This window comes from Haliotis rubra, unplaced genomic scaffold, assembly GCF_003918875.1.
Source record: "Haliotis rubra isolate DU_JTF1 unplaced genomic scaffold, ASM391887v1 Scf103, whole genome shotgun sequence".
Lineage (NCBI taxonomy): Eukaryota > Metazoa > Mollusca > Gastropoda > Lepetellida > Haliotidae > Haliotis > Haliotis rubra.
The window spans coordinates 628,947-656,289 of NW_025764926.1; the positions used below are offsets into that span (position 1 = coordinate 628,947).

The following is a 27,343-nucleotide window of genomic DNA, read 5'->3' on the forward strand; positions in this document are numbered from 1 at the left end:
TTTCGAGTTGTGCTCCGGAAACGAAGTCCATCCCTCTGTTTTGAGGCTAAGTCCAAAACATTTCCATGGAAACCAAGAAAAATATAAATGCCAAAAATATGCAAATAACAAAAGGCACCACTTTAGGTTCTGTTTGATATATCTACCATGTTTTGTTGAAAAATATTGATTGTTTTTTTAGTTATGCTCCGGAAACAAAATGATGACAGACGGACGGTCCGACAGACAAGGACTGGACTATATCCCCCGCATTACATGCCGGGGGTATAATAATCGAGTCTGGACAAAACAATCCAATGGCAAACCCGGGTATGTCCAGATTGAAACTAAGTCTTTGTAATTCACTATCATCAATTAATTACACATAGCACTAGCTGGTGTGCAGGAGTTTACAAGCTGAACATTCCTTTAGCCCATTAAAGGGGAAGTGTACACGAATAAATCACATTTATTCTTATGTGAATCAAAGTGAACTGTTTTAATTAGTTAATACCAATGTTTGAATATATACACTCATTTTTCTTACAATGTAAGTATAACCCTCAAAATAAGTGCTGAAATGTTATGCCAATATGAGGTATTTGTTTGCCGAGCTAAACAGGCCAGAGTTACCGCCCTTTGATTATGACGTAATTGGTGCCACTTGATTTTAAACTGGTCTCCTGTCTAGTCCCAAGTCAAAAGATAATACTACTGATATTAATCACGTGAAAAAAGTTTGTGAAAATACGAAGAAGCATAAGAACAGAAAATGTAAGCAGCAGGACGGATTGATCGTGTGTATTTTCATTCATAACCTCGCCTCAATGAAAATACCAAATATGTATAACAATGTTGACGTCTGTATGACATCACTATCGGGAAGCGACTTTTTCAAAATGTCGTGTTTACTGACACGAGTACGCCGGAGTTTTCGAAGGAAATTTTCGTTGTTTCAAGCAATGTATATGCATAAATGTGACATGTATGTAGTCCGAAAATTCTGTCAGTCTGCTGGTTGTTATTTTCTTTTTGTTTTCATTGTGACCAAGGGAAATAGTCAGAAATTAAGAGAAGTTGTGCGTGAGTTTGTGTCTGTTATGGCGTCATGCTTTCAAAAACTATTGTATGTTGTGACGAATCTAGAAAATAAAACACCTGTTTTATTTAACTATTGCTTGCTACGATACCTTTCCCATGCATGTTCTAAAACTAATGAGTAATTGTGTGCAGCAAGTAGGCAAACGGATACACAGTGTAAAATCTGAGATTGGCTTTGTATACATTTCAAACAAGTATTCTTTCACAGCGCGGCATCTTATATCCTCCATATATTTCGTTAGATTTCACTGAAACACTTCGTATTGGTGACAGAGTCCATTTGTCAGTTTATTTTGAACTGTATGAGGAATTCAGGGATTCATGTAAGGAAGATGGTGTTGAATTTCTACAATTGATTTTATGGACGAAACATAACCGACATACACGTGACGTGATTTTATAAACACTATGTAATATAGCTGAAAATTCACTTTGACGTTTGCGTATTTTCCAAAATATTCTCAGCGATTCTCGGTTCATCGATAATGTTTCAGAACGAGCATTGGTGATTCGATCATACAACAACAAAACTACCGCTGATCACAATGATCACGTCTTTTTCTTTTAAATTCAATTCTCCCAGTAAAATTTGACATTTGGATTAAGACATACCATAAATCACGCAAAACGCAGTGAATGGTGATTTAGTAATGCGTCAAAACTGGCGAGATTTACGATGCATGTAATTTTCAGTACATTTTATGCATAATGAGCGGATGATATCATAGAAAACGAATTTCAAACAGTGTTCAAAACTACAAATTGCATTTATCTGCGTGATGTATTTGGATATGTACTACCGATATCAAAGTGAAGGTGGAAGAGGAGGGACATATCGTACGATTTACGTAAGAACTTTAGTAACAAACGTAGAATGCCGGCACATTCACCGATGGCAAGCTAGATGTAGTGCATATACGTTTTCATGAAAAAAGACACTGTTGGAAAGGCGACCGACTCAGGTTAAATATGTTTTACAATTTGGTTACATGGTAACACTTTTAGTACAATGTACATGTTTACGTTTTTTCAAACAGCAACATCATTACAGTGTAGAACTGACCACATAGTCAGCTGTCGGCCAAGCAACAGGTGGATTAAAACAGTAGCCTGCGCATCGAGACACAAGAACCACACCTTTACCTGCACCACGTGAAATAGGTCTAATAAGGTCTGACGACGTCATTCGTTTATCGTTTGGGCACCAATGACGTCATTTCCAAGGGACATAAGCCATGGTGTGTTTATTGTGGACAAAGAACTCTTGGTAAATATTGAAAATATGAATTGATATAATGCAAATAATAAATTAGTTATTTCTGATATATGTACGGGTTTGGATATAAAACAACTTGATAAACACTTTTTATGATGAAAAAGTGCAAGACAAAAAGGTTAATTTTCGTGTACACTTGCCCTTTAAACTCCCTTACACACCACCTACCGGAGACATTGTATGTCACTATTATAAGCCATGGAGTCTGGACCAAACAATCCAGTGACAACCCGGTTATGTCAAGATTGAAACTAAGTCTTTGTAATTCACTATCATCAATTAATTACACATAGCACTAGCTGGTGTGCAGGATTTTACAAGCTGAACATCCTTTAGCCCATTAAACTCCCTTACATGCCACCTACCAGAGACATTGTACGTCACTATTATAAGCCATAAGGATAACTCTAGCTGGAAGAGTAGCTCTTGTCCATAACGCTCCAAAATCAAACAAAGTCGCATGCTACTCAGAACAAACGTTACCTACCCATCAGGGTTCCTCTCGACAGATGAAACGTCTGATTCTGATGGCGTTGACTCCTGATCAGAACTCTGTGTTCCTTCAGCTTGTTCGACTGCTGCAATGAGTGAGTAAGCGAGGGAGGTGAGGTGAAATGTGGTTCAATGACTGTGTGAGTAAGCGAGGGAGGTGAGGTGAAATTGGGTTTAACATCGCGCAGGAGAATATTTCGCTCATATGACGACTTGCATGCGAGTGTATGTGTAGGTGCGGCTGCTTGTACTAGCCCAGATTTAAGCTGGTTTTATAGTGCTAGCCCACTGAGACACCATGCCGCAGTGAAGCATGAATACCCCACTCAGGCACATTATACTGACTCCAAGCCGACCAGTCCTTGTTGTACCCATTAATGACGAACGCCAGGCAGGGACCAACAAGTACCATATTTTAATGTCTTTTGGTATGACGCGGTCAGGGATCGAACCCACGACCTTCCGCTCTCTGGGCGGACGCTAGTGAGGTGTGGTGAAATTGGGTTTAACGTCGTGCTTGAGAATATTTTGCTCATATGACGACGTGTATGTGTGTGTATGTGTATGTGCGACTGCTTGTACTAGCCCAGACTGAAGCTGGTTTTATAGTGCTAGCCCACTGAGATACCAGGCCGCAGTGAAGCATGAATACCCCACTCAGACACATTATACTGACTCCAAGCCGACCAGTCCTTGTTGTACCCATTAATGCCGAGCGCCAGACAGGGACCAACGATTACCATATTTTAATGTCTTTTGGTATGACGTGGTCGGGCATCGAACCCACGACCTTCCGCTCTCTGGGCGGACACTCTAACCACTACACCACGGAGGCTAGTGAGGGAGTGAGTGAGTATGGTTTTACGATGGTTTTACGACGCTTTGAGCAATATTCCAGCAATACCACGGCGGGGGGACACCAGAAATGGGCTTCACACATTGTGCCCATGTGAGGAATCGAACCCAGGTCTTCGCGTGACGAGCTAACGCTTTAATCAATAGGCTACCCCTCCGCCCCCTGCTGCAATGAAATGATCCATATGAATTTCAACCAAATTACTTCCATTGCTTATTTAGTGTGAAAAAAAGAAAAGTAGTAAACTGAAATTTCATCCCTAGAGCGAAGCATACAATATTATTTTCAGTTTTACAGGAAATAATTTTAAGCTTGATGTGACAATAAATAAAACACCTTCAAAAGAATCACACCTTTGAGTTTTAAGAAATTAAAAATCCACCACTAAAGGACTTACGTTTCCTTTCTTTTGTCCATGGTAGGTTGGTCACCTTTGTGAGGGCACAGATGAAGAAGCCCCCTGTGTTCTGATGATGTGGCAACACACGCATACTGCAACAATACAAACACATACCATAGATACCACCCTGGAACTGTGTAGTCTAGAAGGGGAAGAATACTTTCGAGGTTTTTCACAGAAGTTGGGTGGTTGGTTTGTTGTTTGTTGTTTACCGCTGCACTCCAGCTATATGGCTGTGTGGTCTGTAAACAATTGGGATATGTTGACGAATGTCAACCGAGTCAGCGAACCTGACCTCCAAATCCCGTTTATCACCCCTTACAACAAGCACGGGTTCCTGAAGATCAATTCTATCATTTCTAACCCACATCTTCATGAGTCCTTTTCACAGAAGTGAAACTGTAAGTAAACAAGTCCAGGTCGTAGTGATAAATGATTATAAAACCAATGTCACCTGTTTAGCTTCTGTCATGCATCGATCAAGTGTGGTGTGCCCAGCTTCGGACTGTAACCTCCAGCACAATGTAGTATTACTATGGTGATGATAAACTGATAACCACCATGTTGATATATTGTATTCAATCTTAAACATCTTCTTAGGTCAGCAGATTCGCAAATCAAAATTTGTTAGACCTAAAGTTTTAACTCCACTATAAGCACAGTGCATACACCAGATACTGTGCTCAATGATACCTTAATGTTACATGCACCCCACAGCTTCAGGTCACAGGGTATCTTCAGTGATCAGTTCAGAAGACCATCGTTATATGTTTCACCATGAGCTACACGTTACATATAGTGGTGGTCCAATTAATTGAACTGACTAACTGACTGAGTTTAGTTTTACGCCGCTTTTAGCAATATTCCAGCAATATCACGGCGGGGGACACCAGAAATGGGCTTAACACATTGTGCCCATGTGGGGAATCGAACCCGGGCCTTCGGCGTGACGAGCCAACGCTTTAACCACTAGGCTACCCCACTGCCCCCCAATTAATTTAAATAATCAAAGATTGGTCGCAATGACAAAACGTCGAAGCAATCAATCATGTTTTCTCATAATCGAACACAAACAATTTGGAACACTTGTTTGCAATAACAATATTTTTCAAAAGTTTGATTTTGTCTCTACATTGCATAAGCACTACAAGCTTGTTCCAAGTCATGATTAAATTTATCTCAACAACTCCAGGAAATGTATGTTCCTAACACACTAGTCATCCTTTAAAGATGTGGAATTTGCAATTGCATTTTGTGCAATTTTCGCGAAAAAACATAGAACTACATGTTTTTTCTTTATATTTTGTGCATTAACAAACATAACCAGGAAAATTTGATAAGTGACGCTAACCAATGATTTACATATTTACACCAATTCCCAACACTAGTTACATAATACTCCAAAAACAATGTGTGTCATGAAGAGTGAGTGAGTGAGCGAGCGAGGTTTTACACCACCTTCAGCAATTTTCCAGCAGTATCATGCAAAGGGCACCAGGAATGGGCTTCACACATTGTACCTATGTGGGGAATCATACCCGGGTCTTTGGAATGACGAGAGAACGCTTTAACCACTAGGCTACCCCACTGCCCCGTATTATGCAGAATAATGAGTGGAAGTGCTTTGACATCATTACCCGCAAACTTGTCATTACATGAAAGCATACTAACAATACGTTTTCACTATTAGATTGGATCTAATATATTTAATAAGGTTTTGTGAAATTATCATTTGAAATGAGTCACAAATATTTTTCAGACAGGCAAATAATTCAGCAATATGTCAAGAACCTCCACTGAATTATTGCAAAATTATTATACATCAGCCCATGAGATCTTTGTAAATTGATCCACTCATAGCTGGGATTTTGTCTTTAACTTATCTCTGATGTCATCTTACGCTACAATGTCTCATAGCAACTTCTTACTTAAACATCAGGGAATTGAAAATAGTTGAGTCTGTAGAAATTAGTCACTGAAAGCATGTACAATGATCTGCACCATTGGAGCAGAATGACAGCTCAGTCACAAAACTGAGCTGATCCAGTTTAGTCAAGTCTTACAACAAGTAGGGGTGGGTATTGCAAAGAATTTTCATATTGCGATATATTGCGATGCGGAAGCATATATTGCGATATGTATTGCAATATATTGCAAGGATTATTTTTTTAACAAAAACTACTTATAATCGAGTTAATGCTTGATTATAAAGCAAAAACACAACAAAATCACTATGATTGATTAACCTTTTATAAAAATTTAATCATGACAAAATAAAAATGTAAGTAACATTTGGCACTAATGAAACAGGGAAAAGAACAATTACAAAAACGGAAATATCCGAAGATTTTCGAGTGTTACGAAGTTTTCTGAATGCATGTCAAAATACCGGTTTTCGATCAGCGTATCGCAATAAATATCGTTTTCATGTCTGAACCGGTAAATACTGGTAAACCGGTTATATTGCGCAGCCCTAACAACAAGCATTGTTATAAGGATAATGTGCTTCAAGATGACATTTCACTTGATCAGACACATTACGACAAGGTAGGTTTCCACCAGTTCCAAATAAACATGCTAACAGTACACTATTATGAAATACATGTTTTTGTATTCTATGTATGCAAGATTGGATACATCGCAAACCAACACAAAGGCTTCAAGGACACATACCATCTGTTCAGATTCATCCATGCAACTTCCTCATCTGATGGGGGAAACATGGTGGGGCGGAATGTGCCGAACCACTTCTTTGGGACATTCTCAAACACATCAAACCACTCTCCTTCCATCGACATCAACTGAAATGTAGGATACATTGTCATTCAGATATTGGAAAGTTTTCAATGCAGCAGAACAGGTAAAAAGGCATCAGGAAGAATTTTGCTAAACACCATAGTAAACAATATTGCCAGTTAAGAATCCAACACAAAAATATTTACACAAAACAAATACTACACAATGAGTGAGTGAGTGAGTGAGTGAGTGAGTGAGTCTAGTTTTACGTCACACTTAGCAATATTCCAGCTATATGGCGGCGGTCTGTAAATAATCGAGTCTGGACCAAACAATACAGTGATCAACAGCATGAGCATTGATCTGCGCAACTGGGAACCGATGACATGTGTCAATCAAGTCAGCGAGCCTGACCACCCGATCCCGTAAGTCGCCTCTTACGACAAGCATGGGTTACTGAAGGTTCATTCTAACCCGGACCTTCACGTGTAAATACTACACAAAATGCTCATGGTTATCCTTTGTTTATATTCTGTGGAAAGAGCGTTGTCCATGATATGCAGTAACAGCATAATCTGCTGTCTCGTACATACCCTGGGAAGGTATTCCAAAGCACAGTGCATGCACCAGGTACTGTCCCCAGTAAGTGAGTGAGTAAGCGAGTGAGGAGGGTTTTAAGCCGCTTTTAGCAATATTCCAGCAATAACACAAGGACACCAGAAATGGGCTTCACACACTGTACCCACGTGGTGGGGGAATCAAACACTTAAACCATTAGGCTACCCCACCAACCCCTGCGCTCAATAATATCTTAATGTTACAGGCACCCAACAGCTACAGATCGCAGGATATCTTCAGTGATTAGTCAAGAAGACCATCATGATATTTTTCATCATGAGCTACAGGTTTAGCATTCCAATAACACACATAATCTGCCGTGCAGTACATACCCTCCACTTGGACAGCCCAGGCACAAACTTGAGGCCAGGGAGACTCTCACTGATGTCCACCAGCTCCACCGAGCCTGAAATACAAGGTCATTCTATACCAGGTCATGGGTAGACACAGCAAATTCACAAACATCAGATTTCTGGTCACAACAAGTGTTTGCCACTGATATGGCAATGTCCCCCGCCGCTAAAGAATCAATGGAATATCTACATTAACTATTTTGTATTTTTTTTGGTCACACACACAATGCCTGAAATGACTGGTGTCTGCATAATCACCCAATGTAGGCTGTCAACATAATTGAAAACATTGTGTGCAATGTTTTATGAGATATCTCATTTAAATAAGTTTGAAATGTGGTCAAAGTGTTGTGGTGACCTTGAAGATAAGGTCAAGGTCACGCAAATCGACTGGTGTCTGCGTAATCCCCCAATGTAGGCTGACACCAAATTTGAAGACATTGGGTACAACAGTTCATGAGATATCGCGTTAACAAGAGTTAGAAAAGTGGTCAAAGTGTCGTGGTGACCTTGAAAATAAGGTCAAGGTCACGCAAATCGACTAGTGTCTGCGTAATCCCCCAATGTAGGCTGACACCAAATTTGAAGACATTGGGTACAACAGTTCATGAGATATCGCGTTAACAAGAATGGGGACGTACGGACGGACGGACGCTGCTGAATACATAGTCCCCCGTTCCGCGCTGCGGCGGGGGACAACTATCAACTTGAAACAGATTCAAATTGTGTATGTAATAAACACCTCCACGTAGGCCTGTGACAGGTAGATCTGTTCAATTTGCACTTGAGAAGCTTGTCCTAAACAATGACATGCATGGTACTGTTTGTTTGTTGTTTAACGCTGCACTCAGCAATATTCCAGCTTTATGACATTCCAGTGATCAACAGCATGAGGGCAGATCTACACAACTGGGATATGATGACATGTGTCAACCAAGTAAGCGAGCCTGAACACCAAATCCAGTTAGTCGCCTCTTACGACAAGCATGGGTTACTGAAGGCCAATTCTAAGCCAGATCTTGATGGGTTGGCACCGTAGAGCAACACTACGATCAACACATGTATTGAATACTCCTAAGGATTATCAACACTGTGCTATTGCTGGCGTCATGTTGATCTTTACCTTTACACTGTCTGAGCATTTCCGCCACAACTGCCTCATCTTCGATAGGGTTGAAAGAGCATGTGGAATAAACCAGGCGACCGCCTTCATTCAACAACTCCAGACCTCGCTTCAGTATCTTAACCTGCAAGCTGAGACAAACATATATAAAAATTTGTTGAACAAGAATACCAAGTCAAATTTGTCAATCAAAACATGTTAAATAGTCAACACAAATATCATCGTCACTAAAAGAAAATATTAGTCAACATACTGTGGAGACAGACTAAGGATAACACAATCCAATTTTGTTAGAGATTTTGATTATTTACACATAAACAAAAACTAATTTTCATCAAGTGTATATTTAAACAGAATGACAAATCCAATTATCCCTTTGACAAAAATCCTGTAACAATGTTTCATATATTATTTCATTTATTACTGTCCACATGGCAATAAACTTACAAATGAAGGTTCGGTCCATTTATCGGCTTCCACTTGCCCCATACATCTGGATTTTTCCTCATCGTGCCATCACCCCTACAAGCAGAAAGAAACCCTGAAAAATCACCAGGATGGTGCCGGCCATGTTCACTGGATGTTAGCATGTACTGGGGAGACAGGCCTGGGGCACTGTGGGAGACAGGCATGGGGTACTGGGGGACAAGCATGGGGTACTGGGGAGACAGGCATGGGGTACTGGGGGAGACAGGCATGGGGTACTGGGGACAAGCATGGGGTACTGGGGAGACGGGCATGGGGTACTGGGGAGGCGGGCATGGGGTACTGGGGGAGGCGGGCATGGGGTACTGGGGAGACAGGCATGGGGTACTGGGGACAAGCATGGGGTACTGGGGGACAAGCACGGGTACTGGGGAGACAGGCATTGGTACTGGGGACAGGCATGGGGTACTGGGAGACAGGCATGGGGTACTGGGGGGACAAGCACGGGGTACTGGGGGGACAGGCTTGGGGTACTGGGGAGACAGGCTTGGGGTACTGGGGAGACAGGCCTGGGGCACTGGGGAGACAGGCCTGTGGTACTGGGGAGACAGGCATGTTGTACTTGGGAGGTAGGCCTGGGGTACTGGGGAGACAATAGTGGGGTACTGATCTGACATCTTGTTCATACTCACGTGCATGGGACATCAGCCAAAATTCGATCAAAATACAAAAAATCTGGTTTTTCATCCTGAAAGAAAATATTCAAAAATTCAAATCCCAATAAATTTCAGCCAGCGAGGAATGCAGATTGCAGTGGTTTACTACAAATTCATGTCAAACAAGAAGACATGGTCATCAATATCCCAGTGTTCTGTTCCTATTTGGTTCTTGTTTTTAACTCCACCACAACATTCATGTCCTGAAAACACATACCACATTTAGTTTCCCTATCTATAACAGTTACTGAAGAAAATCTGTTCCCTTTGGGGATACCGTGCACTAAGTCCAGAAATGCATGACAAGGGCCATAACTCTGTAACAAATTGTAACACAGTTTCAGTTTTCAGACTCCATCAAGGCATCATATCCTGAAAACATATCAAACTTGGTTGAACGGACGGACAGAGCTCAAACCAATATTCCCCTCCCACTTCATGGCAGGGGATAATAGAGCATGGTGTAAATGAATGTCAGTATATTAACTACACAGATGATTACTCATATCAAAGGCAGGAAGAGAAAACAATGATCTCCCGGCAGCTTATCTGACTGACCAATGTCGCCACATGGGTTGTCTACAGGAGTCCTTATTACAAATAATGACCTCACCCAGAAGATTACTTTTATAACGATACTATTAGCAAGGGGCCATTGAAGCCAGAACTAACCAACTTCACAGAGCCGTGAAGAATCAGACAGTAGTTCCAGGTGATTAAGGACAGAGAGGAAGTGAGCGAGTTGGGTTTTAAACCGATTTTAGCAAAATCCCAGCAATATCACGGCGGGAGACACCAGAAATGGGCTTAAAGACAGAGAGGAAGTGGAGGTACCTGTGGAGTGATTCTGATCTTGGGGAAGATTGTGGCGTCCTGGTTGACAATCATGAAGTTGGGACTCTGCAGTCTCTTCACTTGGTGGACCATCAGATAACAACGCTTGTTGTCCTTGTCGTTGGCTATTACAAAGCCCTCTGGGAAGAAATAAAAATCTTCACTTGAATAATCATAATCATGATAATAATGACTTTGAGACGCGTGACTCTGTACACTTCTAGTATGCCTTGTGAGAAGTTCGATCAGATCAGGTGACTGCAGTGTATGGGCTTGCGCCGTCATGGTGTAATCTGAATCTCTAAAAATTCTAATCTTAAAAACAAACAAGAGTCATCAGAAGATGACATATCCCCGCCCCCACATCTTTGAAAGAACAAATCATCTGATAGTTACTTAAAGTCCAGCTTGATTTTAGAATAAGTGCAAATCGTTCCATGGAAATCATGAAAAAAATAAATGACAAAAATCTGCAAATAGCAAAGGCACCACTTCAAGATCTGCCTCATATATCTGCCAAGTTTTACTGAAAGATATTAAGAAGTTTTTGAGTTGTGCTCCGGAAACGAAACCTACCCCGCCCTTTTGAGACTAAGTCTGAATCGTTTCCATGGAAACCAAGAAAAATAAAAATGACAAAAATCTGCAAATAGCAAAAGGCACCACTTTAAAATCTGCCTCACATATCTGCCAAGTTTTGCTGAAAAATATTAAGAAGTTTTTGAGTTGTGCTCTGGAAACGAAACCCACCCCTCCTTTTGGGACTAATTCCGAATCGTTTCCATGGAAACCGGGAAAAATGAAAATGCCTAAAATCTGCAAATAGCAAAAGGCACCACTTAAGGTTCTGTTTGATATATCTACCAAGTCTTGTTGAAAAATATTGAATGGTTCTTGAGTTATGCTCCGGAAACTAAGCCCACCCCTCACTTTTGGGACTAAGTCCAAATCGTTTCCATGAAAACCGGGAAAAATAAAAATGCCAAAAATCTGCAAATAGCAAAAGGCACCACTTCAGGTTCTGTTTGATATATCTACCAAGTCTTGTTGAGACTATGGAACGTTTTTTTAGTTATACTCCGGAAACGAAGCCCACCCTTCTTTAAGACTTAGTCCAAAACGTTTCCATGGAAACCGAGAAAAATAAAAATGACAATAATCTGTAAATAGCAAAAGACACCACCTTACGTTATGTTTGACATATCTACCAATGTTTGTTGAAAAATATCGAACGGTCTTTGAGTTATGCTCAGGAAACAAAATGATTACGGACGGACGGACAGACGGACGAGGCGACGACTATATCCCACCGCATTACATGCCGGTGGGATAAAAAAGTAGCAACAAGAAAAAGATAAGATTATTTTTATACTGACCTAATGCAAAAAGTGCAAAAGGTGAAATACTCAATGCATATTCCAACCCCAATTTTCAAAAAGCAAAAAGAAAACCTTTTGCTTCTTCTGACCTGAGCAGATCCACTTTATATATTTACCCTGTGTAAATGACAATCATTCCTGAAATTATGGCAATATATTGAGTAACTCATGTCAAATAAGAAAATGGCTATTGGTATAGTCTATGACAACATGTGAGAAGGTTATCAATCAGCATCATAATGCAGATATAGGTTAATTCAAAAATTACATCTTGAAAAATTGAAATCAGTTGCATTGACTGCTTAAAACACAGACAGAAAGACCAAACTTTATAGGGGGACTATATGATTTATAACTATCATCATGATTATCATAACTGCATGTACAAATAAAGTTACTGTTGACGTAACAAAAAATCAATCCCTGTTGAAGGTAAATATTTAATTGTAATTCAATTAACCTTCCATTGAATTTAGTTGGGAAGTAAGACCAAAGCCTGCCATCACAATGTCTCTACACATGAGGCTCACACACCTGGGATAGGATTGTCCTCATCCTCAACAGAATGGAGATAGTCGATCAGCTGAGCCGTCTTCGATCCTGGAGCAGCACACATGTCCAGAATCTAAGGGCACGAAAAATAGAAACTCACAATCTGTACACAGGCACCTTAGGTGACGACTTAAAACCAGAAAAGGCCAGACAAAATACTGTTTGGATTTACCAGTGGTTTCTGTCAAATTTTCAGTTAACTTTCACAATCACATGCAAGCATACATATGTGCACCACTTTTACAGTGGTTGCCCACTGAGATACCATGCCCCAGTTGTGAGTTAAAAACACATCGGCAATATTGCAGCCATATCGTGACGAGGATTTGAATAATGAATAAAGTTGGAATAATATAGTCAAATTATAAAACACTGTCAATGAAGGACAGTAAAATAACTACAGGATCACAGGTATAGATATAAAACTGGTATGAAAATCTATTACAATATTGCCCCAGTTGTAACATGGATACCTCAGTCAGACACCGCTCACCAGTTAGCCATCCTGACTCATCGCCATGCAGGGTAACAACAGGGACTTTAGGTACGAGCGAGTTAGCAATATTCCAGTAATATCACAGTTGGGGACACCAGAAAAAGGTTTTAGACATTGTACCCAATGTGGGGAATTGAACACAGGGCCCCGTTTCACAAAGCTCTCGTAAGCCTAAGATCTCGTAACTTTTCTTGTGGCATTCGTACTCCTATACTGTAACAAAGACTTACGACAGTCGTAGCGCTACGAGAAATTTGTGAAACGGGGCCCAGTTTTGGCATGACGAGCAGACCACTAGGTTATCCCATCTTCCTGTCTTTTGGTCTGACTGTCAGGGATCAGTCTACAGACCTCTTACTCTCCTGGCAGTCTCTCTACCCATCAAACCACAGTGATTGCATTTTTTCATATTAATGTTATATGACTAGTGTGTGCAGTTTGTTGAGACATGAAGTGATGTTTACCTTATGGTGTGGCTTAATGTCCATCAGTAGTGGAGGAATCATGCTGACAGCTTCCTGACGGCTGATGTTACCCTACAGCACACCGAGACAACAAACATCAGCGTGGCCATGGAAACAGTGGTCTCACATAAACATACCACCAAGACCTTCACTATACAGGTTCATAACAATAATAATAAATAGTAATAGTAAATAATCATAATTTCAGTGTGGTGGACATGGTAACCATGTTTTAAAATCAGAAGAGAATTATATGAGCACTTAAGATGATACTTGGGGTTCATGTATACAGAGTTCAACTTACATAACATGCCACGATATTAGATCAGTTGATTTGGGAGACAATTTCATTGCCAATGAAACACACACATGGATATTAGACTGATACATCAAAAAACTTCATAGCACACAGTTAACAAGGAATGAGAATAGTTCAACATCAGCCTGATGCTAATACTAGCTACTATCATGAATACTCTCACTTTTCGGAAATGTTATCTTTATTGCTTAACATGGCAGTTGTGATATATGCAAAGAAGAGGTCGGTGACCGAATTATCTCACACTCTCTGTCTCAGCAATAAGGAACTCATGCAGTTTCTGCATAACGTTGCTACTACGTATGTATTTGCGACTCATGTCGATGTGCCAAGCCATCTCCTCTGGGTACCTGGAAGAGACACAGGGGAGGTAACTCAGTGCTATACAGGAGTTACAGGTAACAAAGTAAATCTACAATTTATGCAGATCACTTAATCTGTATACAGGCATATACCATCACCTTACTGTCCGTTCAAAATGTCTAATCAATCACATCTTGAGAAGTATAGAAATAAATTCTCAAATATCAAATATGTCCAAAAGATGCTTTAAAATTAAATACTCACAAGCACCCTAATTATTGGAACAGTTACATAGAGAATCTCACCCAAGTGTCTACTGATATCAATTATATTAACACGAGTTGATAAGTTACAAATATCCGAGGCTTGCCGAGGATATTTTTACTTTTATCAACGAGTGTTGATATAATTGATATCAGTAGACACGAGGGTGAGATTCTATTTATCATCGGTAATCATTCTTCATTAGTTTTCAATAATAAATGTACATCTCTGAACACGGTTCTACCATTAGACTTAAAGTGCAGCAATGTCATAGCATTATGACATCATCAAGTTCATGATGTCATAGCATTGTCAGGGCATTGTACAAAATCTACTGTCAAAACGGTATCTCCTAGGAATAATATCATTTGATCTCACACAAGCAATATCTCATGTGGAACACAGTTTTGGATGATAAATCAAAATACTCACCATGGTAGATTCTTGGGGGGTTCGATTTTAATATCACCCTCTAAGGTCTGGTTGACGAGATTGCTAAAGTACTGTCCTTTAATCACCCGGAGGAGTTCTCCGGCTTGCCTGGAATAAGCAACATGGTAGCCAATCACAGCCCAGTCTGTCTAGCAACACAGGCCAATCACATTGATTAACACTGCATGATTGCATGTCACCTGGCAGTGTCTGAGAAGTCCTCAAACAGATGTCGTCTACATAATATGGCAATTATTACTGCAGGCAGTCCAGTAATTGTTCACTTCTCCAATCAGAGGTGAGCTGTATTACCAGTGTACAAGTATATCGGTATACTATAAATCCTATTAACAATTAATGTGAACCCCAATCTGTTCTAAAACTGTCTACTGTGTTTCTCAAAATCATGCATATTGTTATGTTGTTCGCAAGAGTTTACACAAGAGACAAGTCAAATCTAATTTATGAAACTGAGAAATTAACAACTGATTCAAGTTGTCAAATATTTTTTTTTTTATTGACACCTCATGTTATTATGCATGTGACCACAGCAACATCCAATAAAAAGGCAGACAACTGTGTTATTATGGCACAATTAATACTTACTTTCGGGATCCTGTGATACGAAAAGTGACTGGGAGGTCTGTTTTTAGAATTTCTTCAAATGTCTCCCATTCTCCTTCAGGGACTATTTTCTGTTCCTGTAACCATGGTAACACTAATGATTAGCCCATACTGCAGAAATACTATGAAATGGTTATTTTAAACAAATTAAACCTTGATACACACAAATGTTGATTGTTCAATCAAGTCAGTATGCCCTGCACCAAATGCAGCAGGGCATATCATGGGATCACTGAAATAATTGAACAATTAAGTCAAATCATAAACAATTTGCAATCAATCTGTGACAACTACAAGTTTCAAGGTATAATAATAATACATCTTCTATAGCGCACAGTTTCCAAACACCAAGTGATTGCTCGCGGCTCTTAATCAGAATCTGCTTCTTATTACCCCGGATAACCCAAACTGCCTCTTGAGGGCTAGAAGGTTATAGTCACATGACTTTATCCCACCAGGTACCAATTTTCTGCTGGGTGAACAGAGGCAATTTTGAATTAACTCACTTGCCTGAGGTGAGACCACATGTACAACTGTTTACTTTCTTTAGGGATACTAAACTTATGTGAAAGTCAATGTCTGTGCAAACATCACATAATACTATGATGTTTTGTGTAAAAATGGTAGGAAAAGAGTTTTAGAATGGTATATTTTCAGGGACGCTGATCTGATCATCATTCAAAATGTCCTAAAAATCACTTCGTCAATATGTCATATTTGACTTAACACTTATAAGAATTAAGAAATATGGTTCACTCTACCACCATGTATAGTGTAATAAAGCACACTTTCGCCCTGAACTATTATAATGTTAAAGGTCACATAAACCCTAGGGGGTAAAAATACATAAATCACTAACTGGCATCGTTATAAATGAAATCCCGTCATTAAAACTACTCATTTCGACCTTTAATTGACTTAAATCGACCTTTTTGACAACAGTGCACAATTCTCACCACGAACGAAATTTCAACCAATCAGAGCGGCGCGACTCTGTGACGTCATATGAGGAATAGCTTTGAGGGCCAATGCAGAATTCATCTACATTTTAGGGGTAAATTATCTTGTTTACAGGCTTGTATAAACCTGAAATCGTGACAATTGTTGTGGAAAATGAAAGCTATATGTTCTCACAATCTACTGGCATTTAATTTTGTCTCCTGCTTTGCCTAGTTTCTGAGTTACAACTTGTTTTCATAGACGCGCTTCTGTCACAATTGATTGGTGTCGTTAGGCCCTATTTGTATAATGACTGATCCAAATTGATCCCATTTCTGTGTTTTTTACCTCGATATTTAATCATGTCATGTAAAATCTGTTTGTATTCTCAAAACAGTGTCGGCCCATAAGTTTTCACATGCAATACAGCAATTAATACTCCCTTGTTGTAACCCGTGTTAGGTGGTATAAACCTACACATGTTATTTGTCATCATTCACTTGATGGTCAGTTAATGAATTTATAACAGGTATAATTAGTGGTAACACACTTAGATTACCCCGACAAAGGTTCCCATTTGGCATTTCTTGTGTCTGGAGTAAATATTCAACATTATAAACATCGATCAAAGGATTAACCGATAACACGCTGATTGATTAATTACTTTTATCTTACACAGCCGGATTTGTCAAAGGTAGTGTTTATGTATGTAGATTTACTAATCTATACTGAATACACTCTGCCGCGGTCGGTGTTCAAGCGTAAAAAACAACGCCCTTCTTTCAAAGGATTAACCGGCAATACATTGATTGATTGCCCATTATTGGCTAACTAAATTACTGTTTTAATGAAAGGCGGACATTATGCAATTAGTTGCCAGGTGTGCTATCTTGGGTGACCAATGAGACTATACACCAATACCTGAAAAGATTTATCACTTTTTCGTGATATTAAACTGTTAAAAGACACATCATTTGGAACAGTTTTGTGGATATTGATGGATACATTCCTCAAACAAGGTAATGGCCTGATATTGTTCCTATAACTTTAATCTGTTTTAATTTTAATATTTGCATTTTGTTTTTATTCATTTGTCGTAGCATTCAACAGAATCATTGTTTTCATGCCAGTGAAGTGTATTGAGACAGACAACATACACTAGGGTGTGTGTGCGAATTATGATTCACATTGGCAAACTATAAAATGTCTAGATATTACAGTTCTGTTATAAATTCACTATAAGTATCAGCAGATCGTCAGCTTTTTATTTAGTTTCAAAATGCATAAAGACTTAAAGTGCAGCAATGTCATAGCATTATGACATCATCAAGTTCATGATGTCATAGCATTGTCAGGGCATTGTACAAAATCTACTGTCAAAAGCGGTATCTCCTAGGAATAATATCATTTGATCTCACACAAGCAATATCTCATGTGGAACACAGTTTTGGATGATAAATCAAAATACTCACCATGGTAGATTCTTGGGGTTCGATTTTAATATCACCCTCTAAGGTCTGGTTGACGAGATTGCTAAAGTACTGTCCTTTAATCACCCGGAGGAGTTCTCCGGCTTGCCTGGAATAAGCAACATGGTAGCCAATCACAGCCCAGTCTGTCTAGCAACACAGGCCAATCACATTGATTAACACTGCATGATTGCATGTCACCTGGCAGTGTCTGAGAAGTCCTCAAACAGATGTCGTCTACATAATATGGCAATTATTACTGCAGGCAGTCCAGTAATTGTTCACTTCTCCAATCAGAGGTGAGCTGTATTACCAGTGTACACGTATATCGGTATACTATAAATCCTATTAACAATTAATGTGAACCCCAATCTGTTCTTAAACTGTCTACTGTGTTTCTCAAAATCATGCATATTGTTATGTTGTTCGCAGAGTTTACACAAGAGACAAGTCAAATCTAATTTATGAAACTGAGAAATTAACAACTGATTCAAGTTGTCAAATAATTTTTTTTTATTGACACCTCATGTTGTTATGCATTCGACCACAGCAACATCCAATAAAATGGCAGACAACTGTGTTATTATGGCACAATTAATACTTACTTTCGGGATCCTGTGATACGAAAAGTGACTGGGAGGTCTGTTTTTAGAATTTCTTCAAATGTCTCCCATTCTCCTTCAGGGACTATTTTCTGTTCCTGTAACCATGGTAACACTAATGATTAGCCCATACTGCAGAAATACTATGAAATGGTTATTTTAAACAAATTATACCTTGATACACACAAATGTTGATTGTTAAATCAAGTCAGTGTGCCCTGCAACAAATGCAGCAGGGCATATCATGGGATCACTGAAATAATTGAACAATTAAGTCAAATCATAAACAATTTGCAATCAATCTGTGACAGCTACAAGTTTCAAGGTATAATAATAATACATCTTCTAAAGCGCACAGTTTCCAAACACCAAGTGATTGCTCGCGGCGCTTAATCAGAATCTGCTTCTTATTACCCTGGATAGCCCAAACTGCCTCTTGAGGGCTAGAAGGTTATAGTCACATGACTTTATCCAACCAGGTACCAATTTTCTGCTGGGTGAACAGAGGCAGTTTTGAATAAACTCACTTGCCTGAGGTGAGACCACATGTACAACTATGTTTACTTTCTTTAGGGATACTAAACTTATGTGAAAGTCAATGTCTGTGCAAACATCACATAATACTATGATGTTTTGGGAAAAAATGGTAGGAAAAGAGTTTTAGAATGGTATATTTTCAGGGACGCTGATCTGATCATCATTCAAAATGTCCTAAAAATCACTTCGTCAATATGTCATATTTGTCTTCTTTTGCACTGACTTAACACTTATAAGAATTAAGAAATATGGTTCACTCTACCACCATGTATAGTGTAATAAAGCACACTTTCGCCCTGAACTATTATAATGTTAAACCACGAAGACACTTGCGTCCGAGTGCTTTAACATTATAATAGTTCAGGACGTAAAAGTGCTTTATTACACTATACATGGTGGTAGAGCCAGGGGTTCAAAATTATTTTAAAAAGCCACTTGCCACAGGGCAAGTGACTTTAAGAAAGTAACTTGTCCTGACTAATTTTCCACTTGCCCTGATTTTATGACATAATTATGATGATGTAATTATGAAAGAAGAAATCAACATGATATTTGATGTTAATGTTTACTGGACTATTTATTGAAAAGTGATAAATAGCAAAGAAAGATAACTCTACTTTATTATCATTGCGAAATGTAATAGCTACATTTTGAGCAGACATGAAATTAAATCCAATTAAATCCAAGTTCCATTAGTGGAAATTATCTAGTAGCCCACGGACAAGTAAGATACCATTATTTGATTGCCCGAAATGAAAACTGACCTGTCCCGGGCGTCGGGCGATGGGATTTTTGAACCCCTGTAGAGCGAACTGCATTTGTTTTCTAAGATGCCAAATTTAATACATTCTAAGGATAATTACAATCAATCTAAGGCAGAAAACAAACGACGGTGTCATTGACCTAAATTAAGAATCCTCACACAGGGGCTAACTCTTGCGCTGTTCTATTGATGTGTCTGCCTCCCTAGATTATGACGAACTTAAAATTATTTTGATTACATCTGTGATTAACGTAAAGCATATGGGGCAATAAGAACGTCACATTTCTACTACCAACGTAAGTTTAGTCCAGTACATTCTGAGGCGTGTTCAGAACCGCGAGTGCTCGCATTGGCCCTGAACGGACGCGAGCGATTGGTTACAATAAGCCATTCGTGACCAACTCATGTTGTTCCGAGACAAGCCGAATAGCTTCTTTATTATATTCTTAAGGGTGAAATACTGTAAATATTGGTGAAAATAAAAATGGTATTGTCATTTTCACCTAGTAGAATATCACTTTTGCCTGGAACTATGAAACGCGAACTACGAAATCGATGTCTCGATCATTGTGGGAATGTAAACAATGTGAACGTTACCGTGTCACTGAAAACTGGTGAGTCGAATTGAGACATTTTAACAGTCGTAAAACAAACGTAATGAATCCACCAGTAATAATAGCTGAGTGAAGCAACTGCAAACCAAGAAACTGGATGCAAAGGAGTAGTTTACTGTAGGAGGCTGTACGAGGTGATGACAACTGACATGCATCGTGACGTCGCTTACATTGTGACGTAATGCAAAAATTGTTCGATTACGAGGGGGCAGACTAGACTGACTGAGTTTGGTTTAACGCCGCTTTTAGCAATATTCCAGCAACATCACGGCGGGGGACACCAGAAATGGGCTTCACACATTTTACCCATGTGTGGATTCGAACCCGGGTCTTCGGCGTGACGAGCCAACGCTTTAACCACTAGACTACCCCACCGCCCCGGGCAGACAGGAATGGCGCAGTGACGCCAATACATTGTGACGTAATGCAAAAAGTGCACATTATCGTCTGATAAAATACTGTCTGCGCCTTTGATCTTTCACCGAAGTATATTAGATGGTTCATAATGTTGTCATGTTTGATGTCCAAAACTGCATTTTATCAGTCTTTGTCGTTTACCATGTTTTCTCCTTACTATGATCATGAACTTGAACAAATAATTTAACAGATGTCTTTTCATGACTTTTCAACATTTCTCAGCACTATTATTACTTATGAGGACAAGATCAGGTAAAATTCTGGATGATAGGCAAGTGAATGAGTAAGTTTAGTTTTACTCCACTTTTAGCAATATGGCAGGGGACACCAGAAATAGCCTCCACACATTGTGGCCATGTGGGGAATCGAACCCGGGTCTTCAGTGTGGCTAGCTAATGCTTCATCCACTAGGCTACCCCTGGATGATAGACAAGTAAAATTGTAAAATTCACAATACTGCGCATGCATGCACACTCACACACTCAAAAACACATCATATATATTGCCATTGTCTACCAATAAGTTTCTTTGTGTATGAGTCATGAAGTTGCTTAGGCATGGGTGGATACAGGTTATCCACCATTTGCGTACACATTAGGAACAATACGAAGTAGGGCCTGTCCAGTTATTAGAGCTGCGCAATATAACCGGTTTACCGGTATTTACTGGTTCAGACATGAAAATGATACGTATTGCAATACGCTGATCGAAAACCGGTATTTTGACTTGCATTCGGAAAACTTCGAAACACTCGGAAATCTTCGGACATGTCCTTGTTTCATTTGTGCCAAATATTATTCATATTTTTATTTTATCATGATTAAAAGTTGTTATTAAAGCTTAATCAAGCCTAGTGATTTTGTTGTGTTTTTGCTCTATAAATCAAGAATTAACTCGATTATAAGTAGTTTTTTGTATTAAAATACTTCATGCAATATATTGCAATACATATCGCAATACATGCTTTCGCATCGCAATATATCGCAATATGAAAATTCTCTGCAATACCCACCCCTACCAGTTATGTTCATCAACACACCATAGGTACCACATCCTTACCTTATAGTACTTCACAAAGAGTTCATTCTTCCTTTCTGGCAACTTGTAGTTCCTGTCTTGTGTTCTGTAATCCTACAACAAACATACAAATGCAATGTTTGATCAATCAATTTACTGGGAACGGGCAAACAAACACAACGAGCATCAAGAAATGATCTACTTCAAATCATACTGTAAGAGTGAGAACTGTTCTGCGTGCTAGGATCTGACAGTTTCATCAAGGCAAGCCAGCTTAAAGGGACAGTACGCCGACCGTTACAAAGAATTGTTTATAAGCAACCACCAAAAAAGCCCCTAGCTTACTCAACTCTACCAGAATTCTGCTCTGGTGATCTGACCAAAGGTGTATGCTTATGACTTGACTTTTCCCCTTTATAATCAATAGCACATCAGTGATCAACATCATGATCATCGATCTACGCAGTTGGGATACGATGACATGTGTCAACCACGTCAGCAAGCATGACCACATGATCTTGCTAGTCGCCTCTTACGACAAGCATGGGTTACTGAAGACCACTTCGAACCCGGAACTTCACAGGTGCAACACAGAGGTGCATGACCATACAGATATGTGTATATACAAAGTGATGAACACCTCCATAGGGCCCCCATGACATCAAGTGGTTGGTAAGTGCAATAAACACAATAATTTTTTTGTGTTTTAGGATATTTATAAAAAAAAATGATTTCAGGACATGTTTATCTAAATGTGTTGAATCCTCATAAGCAGGTGAAAAACACCTGAGTAAACAATGTAAGATATCACAGATACATTCAGTGTGATAGTGATTGGTTTCATACAACCAAGGATATTTATACTGCGATCCAGGGATTGATAAACACTGGATTCTAATTTAATCAAGCAGTAAGAAACACGGTGAATCTGTGATTTGTACCCATAATCATTATTTACAAATTACACGTTCCATAGAGAACAAAGGGTTACAACTAATCCCATAGAAATTGTGCACTTTAGTTATCTGTAGAATGTGCTGCCACTTGAAGTTGAACATAGACGTCTTAAATGTGTACGTCAAATGTACCAATGTGCTAATGAGCGTTTCTGTTATGAGCCAACAGGACCCTAAGATTTGTCCCTTCCACACTACACAGTGCACTTAACCGGCTCCTTGACTCTGAACATGCAAGGTATTCTTCAGTTTTTTTATTGAAACTATTGTGAGATGCATACTGCAATAGTCTTCTTTGATGAGCATTCTAGAAGCTGCTTGACAACAACATTAGAATCTGTCGAAACATCACCTTTCACAGAATAAAGAAGTTGTACAGTGAAGCCCCGTTAGTCCGGACTCTGATAATCCGGATGTCTCGGCTCCTGGACGATTTTAGCTTGTTACCAATCTATGCCTATTCAATTTGCCCCGATAATCCGGAAATTCGGTTTCCGGAACCGGACGGTAAGTAGCTGTAACCAATCAGTAAAATAAACAGTAAATTGCTTCACAGTCCGGATGCTGTAAGTCGTGTTCACGAACCATAACAACACCCACCGGCGATGTTTACTTAACTGGCCATAAACAATAAAAACTCAGTGTCATGGAGTTGACAAGATGAACTCTTGTTAACTTTTGAGAAATGTCTATTAAGGGTTGTTGTTTTAGTCAGACATTAAAAGCTCCCGACTGAAGATGCTGTACATTTACACTTTGATTGACACCACAATACAAAGGCGTGGATGACAAATGAGCTGTTTTGTGATTGGTTAATGTACTTTGACAGACAGGTGCGGTCACGTGGACTTAAAGTGATTTTGCTTCTCGACAACGCTGCAAGTCACAAGTGTGCTTCGCTAACTTTGCGAAATGTGACCAAATACCACATCTCATATTCAACTGATGGATGCAGGAATAATTCGGACATTCAAGGCATACTACAATAGATCGCTTGTTAGACATTACCTCACCCGTGCTGAGGAAGGACGTGATCAGACACGTCGGGTCAACATTCGGATGCCACTCGGTAAAATTATTGATGTGATGAATTCGATGAGGAAGGTTAGTCGAACACAAACAACAATGAAAGACTTTTTGCTATGATATTATATGCTTATTTGTTTTATCCAGATTCGTGTCGTTTTGAACTTGGGTCTTGATTCAGTAGTCCGGACGATTTGCAATCCGGACGAATTTGCTGAGAAACGCAACCGTCCGGATTAACGAGGCTTCACTGTATATCCATACAATTATCGAGTTATAGCTAAAACCGCACCACAGCAGAACGGCACCAAATTTGTTTGGCGAAAACGGCTACTGATTTCTGGGCTAAAACGGCACCATATATAAAACAAAGTATAACGTTGACTTATGTTTTATTTCATTTCATTATAACATTAGCAAGATTATATCAACATATAACTTATTCTCAAAATCCGTGCATGTCTATGTTATGTGTTTGTATCCGACAAACTTAAATCAAAATCAAAACAAATTATGGTAACTAACTTATCCCAGATTATTCTACACTTTACAGTAACAAAATTACAATTTCATTTTGACACCGAGTTTGACACTGGGCGATTTCAGTTGAGTAAATGTACTTAAAACATCAAAGGTTGCGATGTTTTCATGCTAAATTGGGATGCCTTTTCCAATCACTGTCAGCACAGTAGATGTATTTACTATCTAAACATTCTGCAATCCAATCATCAGCTATGGGATGCCCACTTCCAATCACTGTCGGCACAGTAGATGTATTTGATTTAAACATTCTTTTTTTCATCAAAGAAACCTGGATAGGCGAACAAACCTAGTGGCTTATATAGACGCCACTCCAGTACATTGTTCCAATAGCTGGATACATAATTGAAATAATTTGACAACAAAAGAAAAAATACTGTGACAAAATAACAGATTTAAATGATTGAATAATAAATATGTTCGATATGGTGTTGGTTATGCCTAGCAACGAAATGAGCAGCAGCAGAAAATCAAGTTATATAAAACTTGCCTTACATTGAATATATACGTAGATTTGATAATTACTGGAAGCGGTTACTTTTAGTAATGACTGGTGTAATGAGTTCAGAATGTCACTATTATAGTCTGTTTGCAGTGAAAACGTACCGATGAATTTTACTCTAAATAAAAAAGTAAATCAATTAAAGCGAAATTAAGATTGCGAATTTTCACAATTTTACCTTGCCAATTGAACATTCAAATCTCAGAATTTTATTCAACTTGGGATAAAAGTTGTTTAACAAATGATCATAGTTTCAAATCGTTATTATTGGTTTGTATTACAAGGGCGTTTGCACATTTGATGAAACACCGAGAACAAGTAGGGCTTGTCTAAGTTAACGCTCATAACGTACCGCACATGCCTTTGTTTCACTGTTCCATCTACTGCGCTTACCCCCTTGTAATACAAACCAATAATAGCCATTTGAATCTATGATCGTTTGTTAGTTGAGTTGAGTTGGGTTTTGCGTCACATCGGCATTATTCCAGCCATATAGTGACGAGAACAAGTTTGCATTAATAAACATTGATCGTTTGTTAAACAACTTTTATCCTAAGTTGAATAAAATTTTGAGATTTAAATGTTCATTTGGCACGGTAAAATCATGAGAATTCGCAAACTTAATTTCTCTTAATTTGATTTACTTTTTTGTTTAAAGTGACATTCATCGGTACATATTCACTGCAAACAGACTATAGTTGAGTTATTCAATGCGCCGTTACCGTATAAAGTAGTTTTCACATGGAAATACATCCTTGTTCTTAAATTTTGAGAGTTCCGACATAATAGTAGATGTATTTACTATCTAGACCTTCTGCAATCCGATTATCTTATAACAAACTAGTTTTCCCCCTAAGATTTTAGTTGGTGCCGTTTTCGCCATAAGATTTGTAGCCGTTTTCGCCAAGTCGAGGTTCCGTTATGTGCAAATGGTGCCCTTTTCGCCAGGTGCCGTTTTGCTGTGGTGACGTTTTAGCCTGAACCCAAATTATCATCATTCTTCATGCATAGTCCATATAAGAAATGAGCGGTATTTGCCTGTTGGTCACTTTTCTCGACTAGCATAACAGACTCCGGTTAAAACATAAACGTAACTTCCAACTTTCTGAAAAAGAAGTAGCACGAACACATCGGCAGTGTGAGATTTACCGAGAAAACATAATGAACAGTAAATAACCTGTGTCTGACTATGTGATTGCCAATCTTGATGCTGCCTTTTCCTGCCTCGTTTAGACCGACCCATTGGGAAGTTGCGTGTGTATTCCTCTCGTACAGTTAAATTACTTGTTGTCGGTAAAATTATCTGACAAGTCTTCACAGTTTCAAGAGTAAACAAACAAACAACGTCTCGTGCAACAAGTCTGCATCAAAACTCAAACATGCCGCATTCAAACCCGGAAGTATTCGATATTACTCCGCTGAATCGACAGCCACTTCTGTCTTACAAAACTATTCTAATTTTGAAAAGTATGTTTAACTCTTATATTTGTCATAAACTGCAAAGGGACAAGGAAGGACACGTACTTGTTCAATTATAAGACAGCAGTATGTAACGGATTATATTACTTCAGACCCGAATGTAAACATTTCCGGTAGTTGCAACCCGCCCCAAATCACACGTGTTTTTCAGAGGCCGCTCAGGGTTTGTGAAAACACGAGACCTTCCGAAACGGTAATGTAAGTGCATCTTGTGTTAAAATGAATACATTGCAGGCGTGATTTTCATTTTTCGAAAGGGTTATTCATTAGCTGTTAACGTAATAAATCCAATTAGTTCCCATTCACGCCGATTTGTGCGCGTGTGGTTTAAATCTAGCTATTACCCCAGCTGACCTGGGTACGTTGTTATCCCATTTCAACGTTAGAAATGTCACATGATCTTTTTTTGCACAGACGACATCAAGCTTTACTCTGTCTCTCTTTGTTAGTTGTTTACCTTGAAGATAGAAAAACGGAAGCAGTTCACTGTGATAAGAATCACTCCGGCCTAGTGGTAGTGCAATATGTAGAACATGTGGTCGACAAACATGCAGTTTGAAATTGAAGTCCTTACAATCTTCATGAAAGCAGAAATTATCGAAAAACCTCAAACCTCCTGTGTCAGAGAACTGCTGTCTACATTACCTAGACAATGGGCCCCAAGCTTAGTCCTATTAGGAAACATTTCCGCCAGTAATCCGCGTTTTTTATATCATTCTAAGCCTAAGAATAGATTTTT

At 39.1% G+C, this 27,343-nt stretch overlaps 1 protein-coding gene across 1 annotated transcript in view; it reads right to left on the bottom strand.

Moving 5' to 3' along the window:
- LOC124272574 (RNA cytosine-C(5)-methyltransferase NSUN2-like) overlaps positions 1 to 26,536 on the bottom strand; it is a 39,655-nt gene extending 13,119 nt beyond the window's left edge. The window contains exons 1-17 of the mRNA XM_046707782.1: positions 26,303 to 26,536; positions 22,144 to 22,215; positions 18,757 to 18,851; positions 18,155 to 18,260; positions 15,726 to 15,820; positions 15,120 to 15,227; positions 14,365 to 14,470; positions 13,802 to 13,873; positions 12,824 to 12,914; positions 10,911 to 11,050; positions 10,053 to 10,108; positions 9,382 to 9,456; positions 8,935 to 9,065; positions 7,791 to 7,864; positions 6,778 to 6,905; positions 4,102 to 4,196; positions 2,844 to 2,934 (exon numbers count right to left, since the gene is read on the bottom strand). Coding sequence (XP_046563738.1) covers positions 2,844 to 2,934; positions 4,102 to 4,196; positions 6,778 to 6,905; positions 7,791 to 7,864; positions 8,935 to 9,065; positions 9,382 to 9,456; positions 10,053 to 10,108; positions 10,911 to 11,050; positions 12,824 to 12,914; positions 13,802 to 13,873; positions 14,365 to 14,470; positions 15,120 to 15,227; positions 15,726 to 15,820; positions 18,155 to 18,260; positions 18,757 to 18,851; positions 22,144 to 22,215; positions 26,303 to 26,368 — 1,601 coding nt within the window. The 5' untranslated portion in view covers positions 26,369 to 26,536. The remainder of the gene's footprint in view (positions 1 to 2,843; positions 2,935 to 4,101; positions 4,197 to 6,777; positions 6,906 to 7,790; positions 7,865 to 8,934; positions 9,066 to 9,381; positions 9,457 to 10,052; positions 10,109 to 10,910; positions 11,051 to 12,823; positions 12,915 to 13,801; positions 13,874 to 14,364; positions 14,471 to 15,119; positions 15,228 to 15,725; positions 15,821 to 18,154; positions 18,261 to 18,756; positions 18,852 to 22,143; positions 22,216 to 26,302) is intronic.
- Between the last annotated feature and the right edge of the window lie 807 nt (positions 26,537 to 27,343).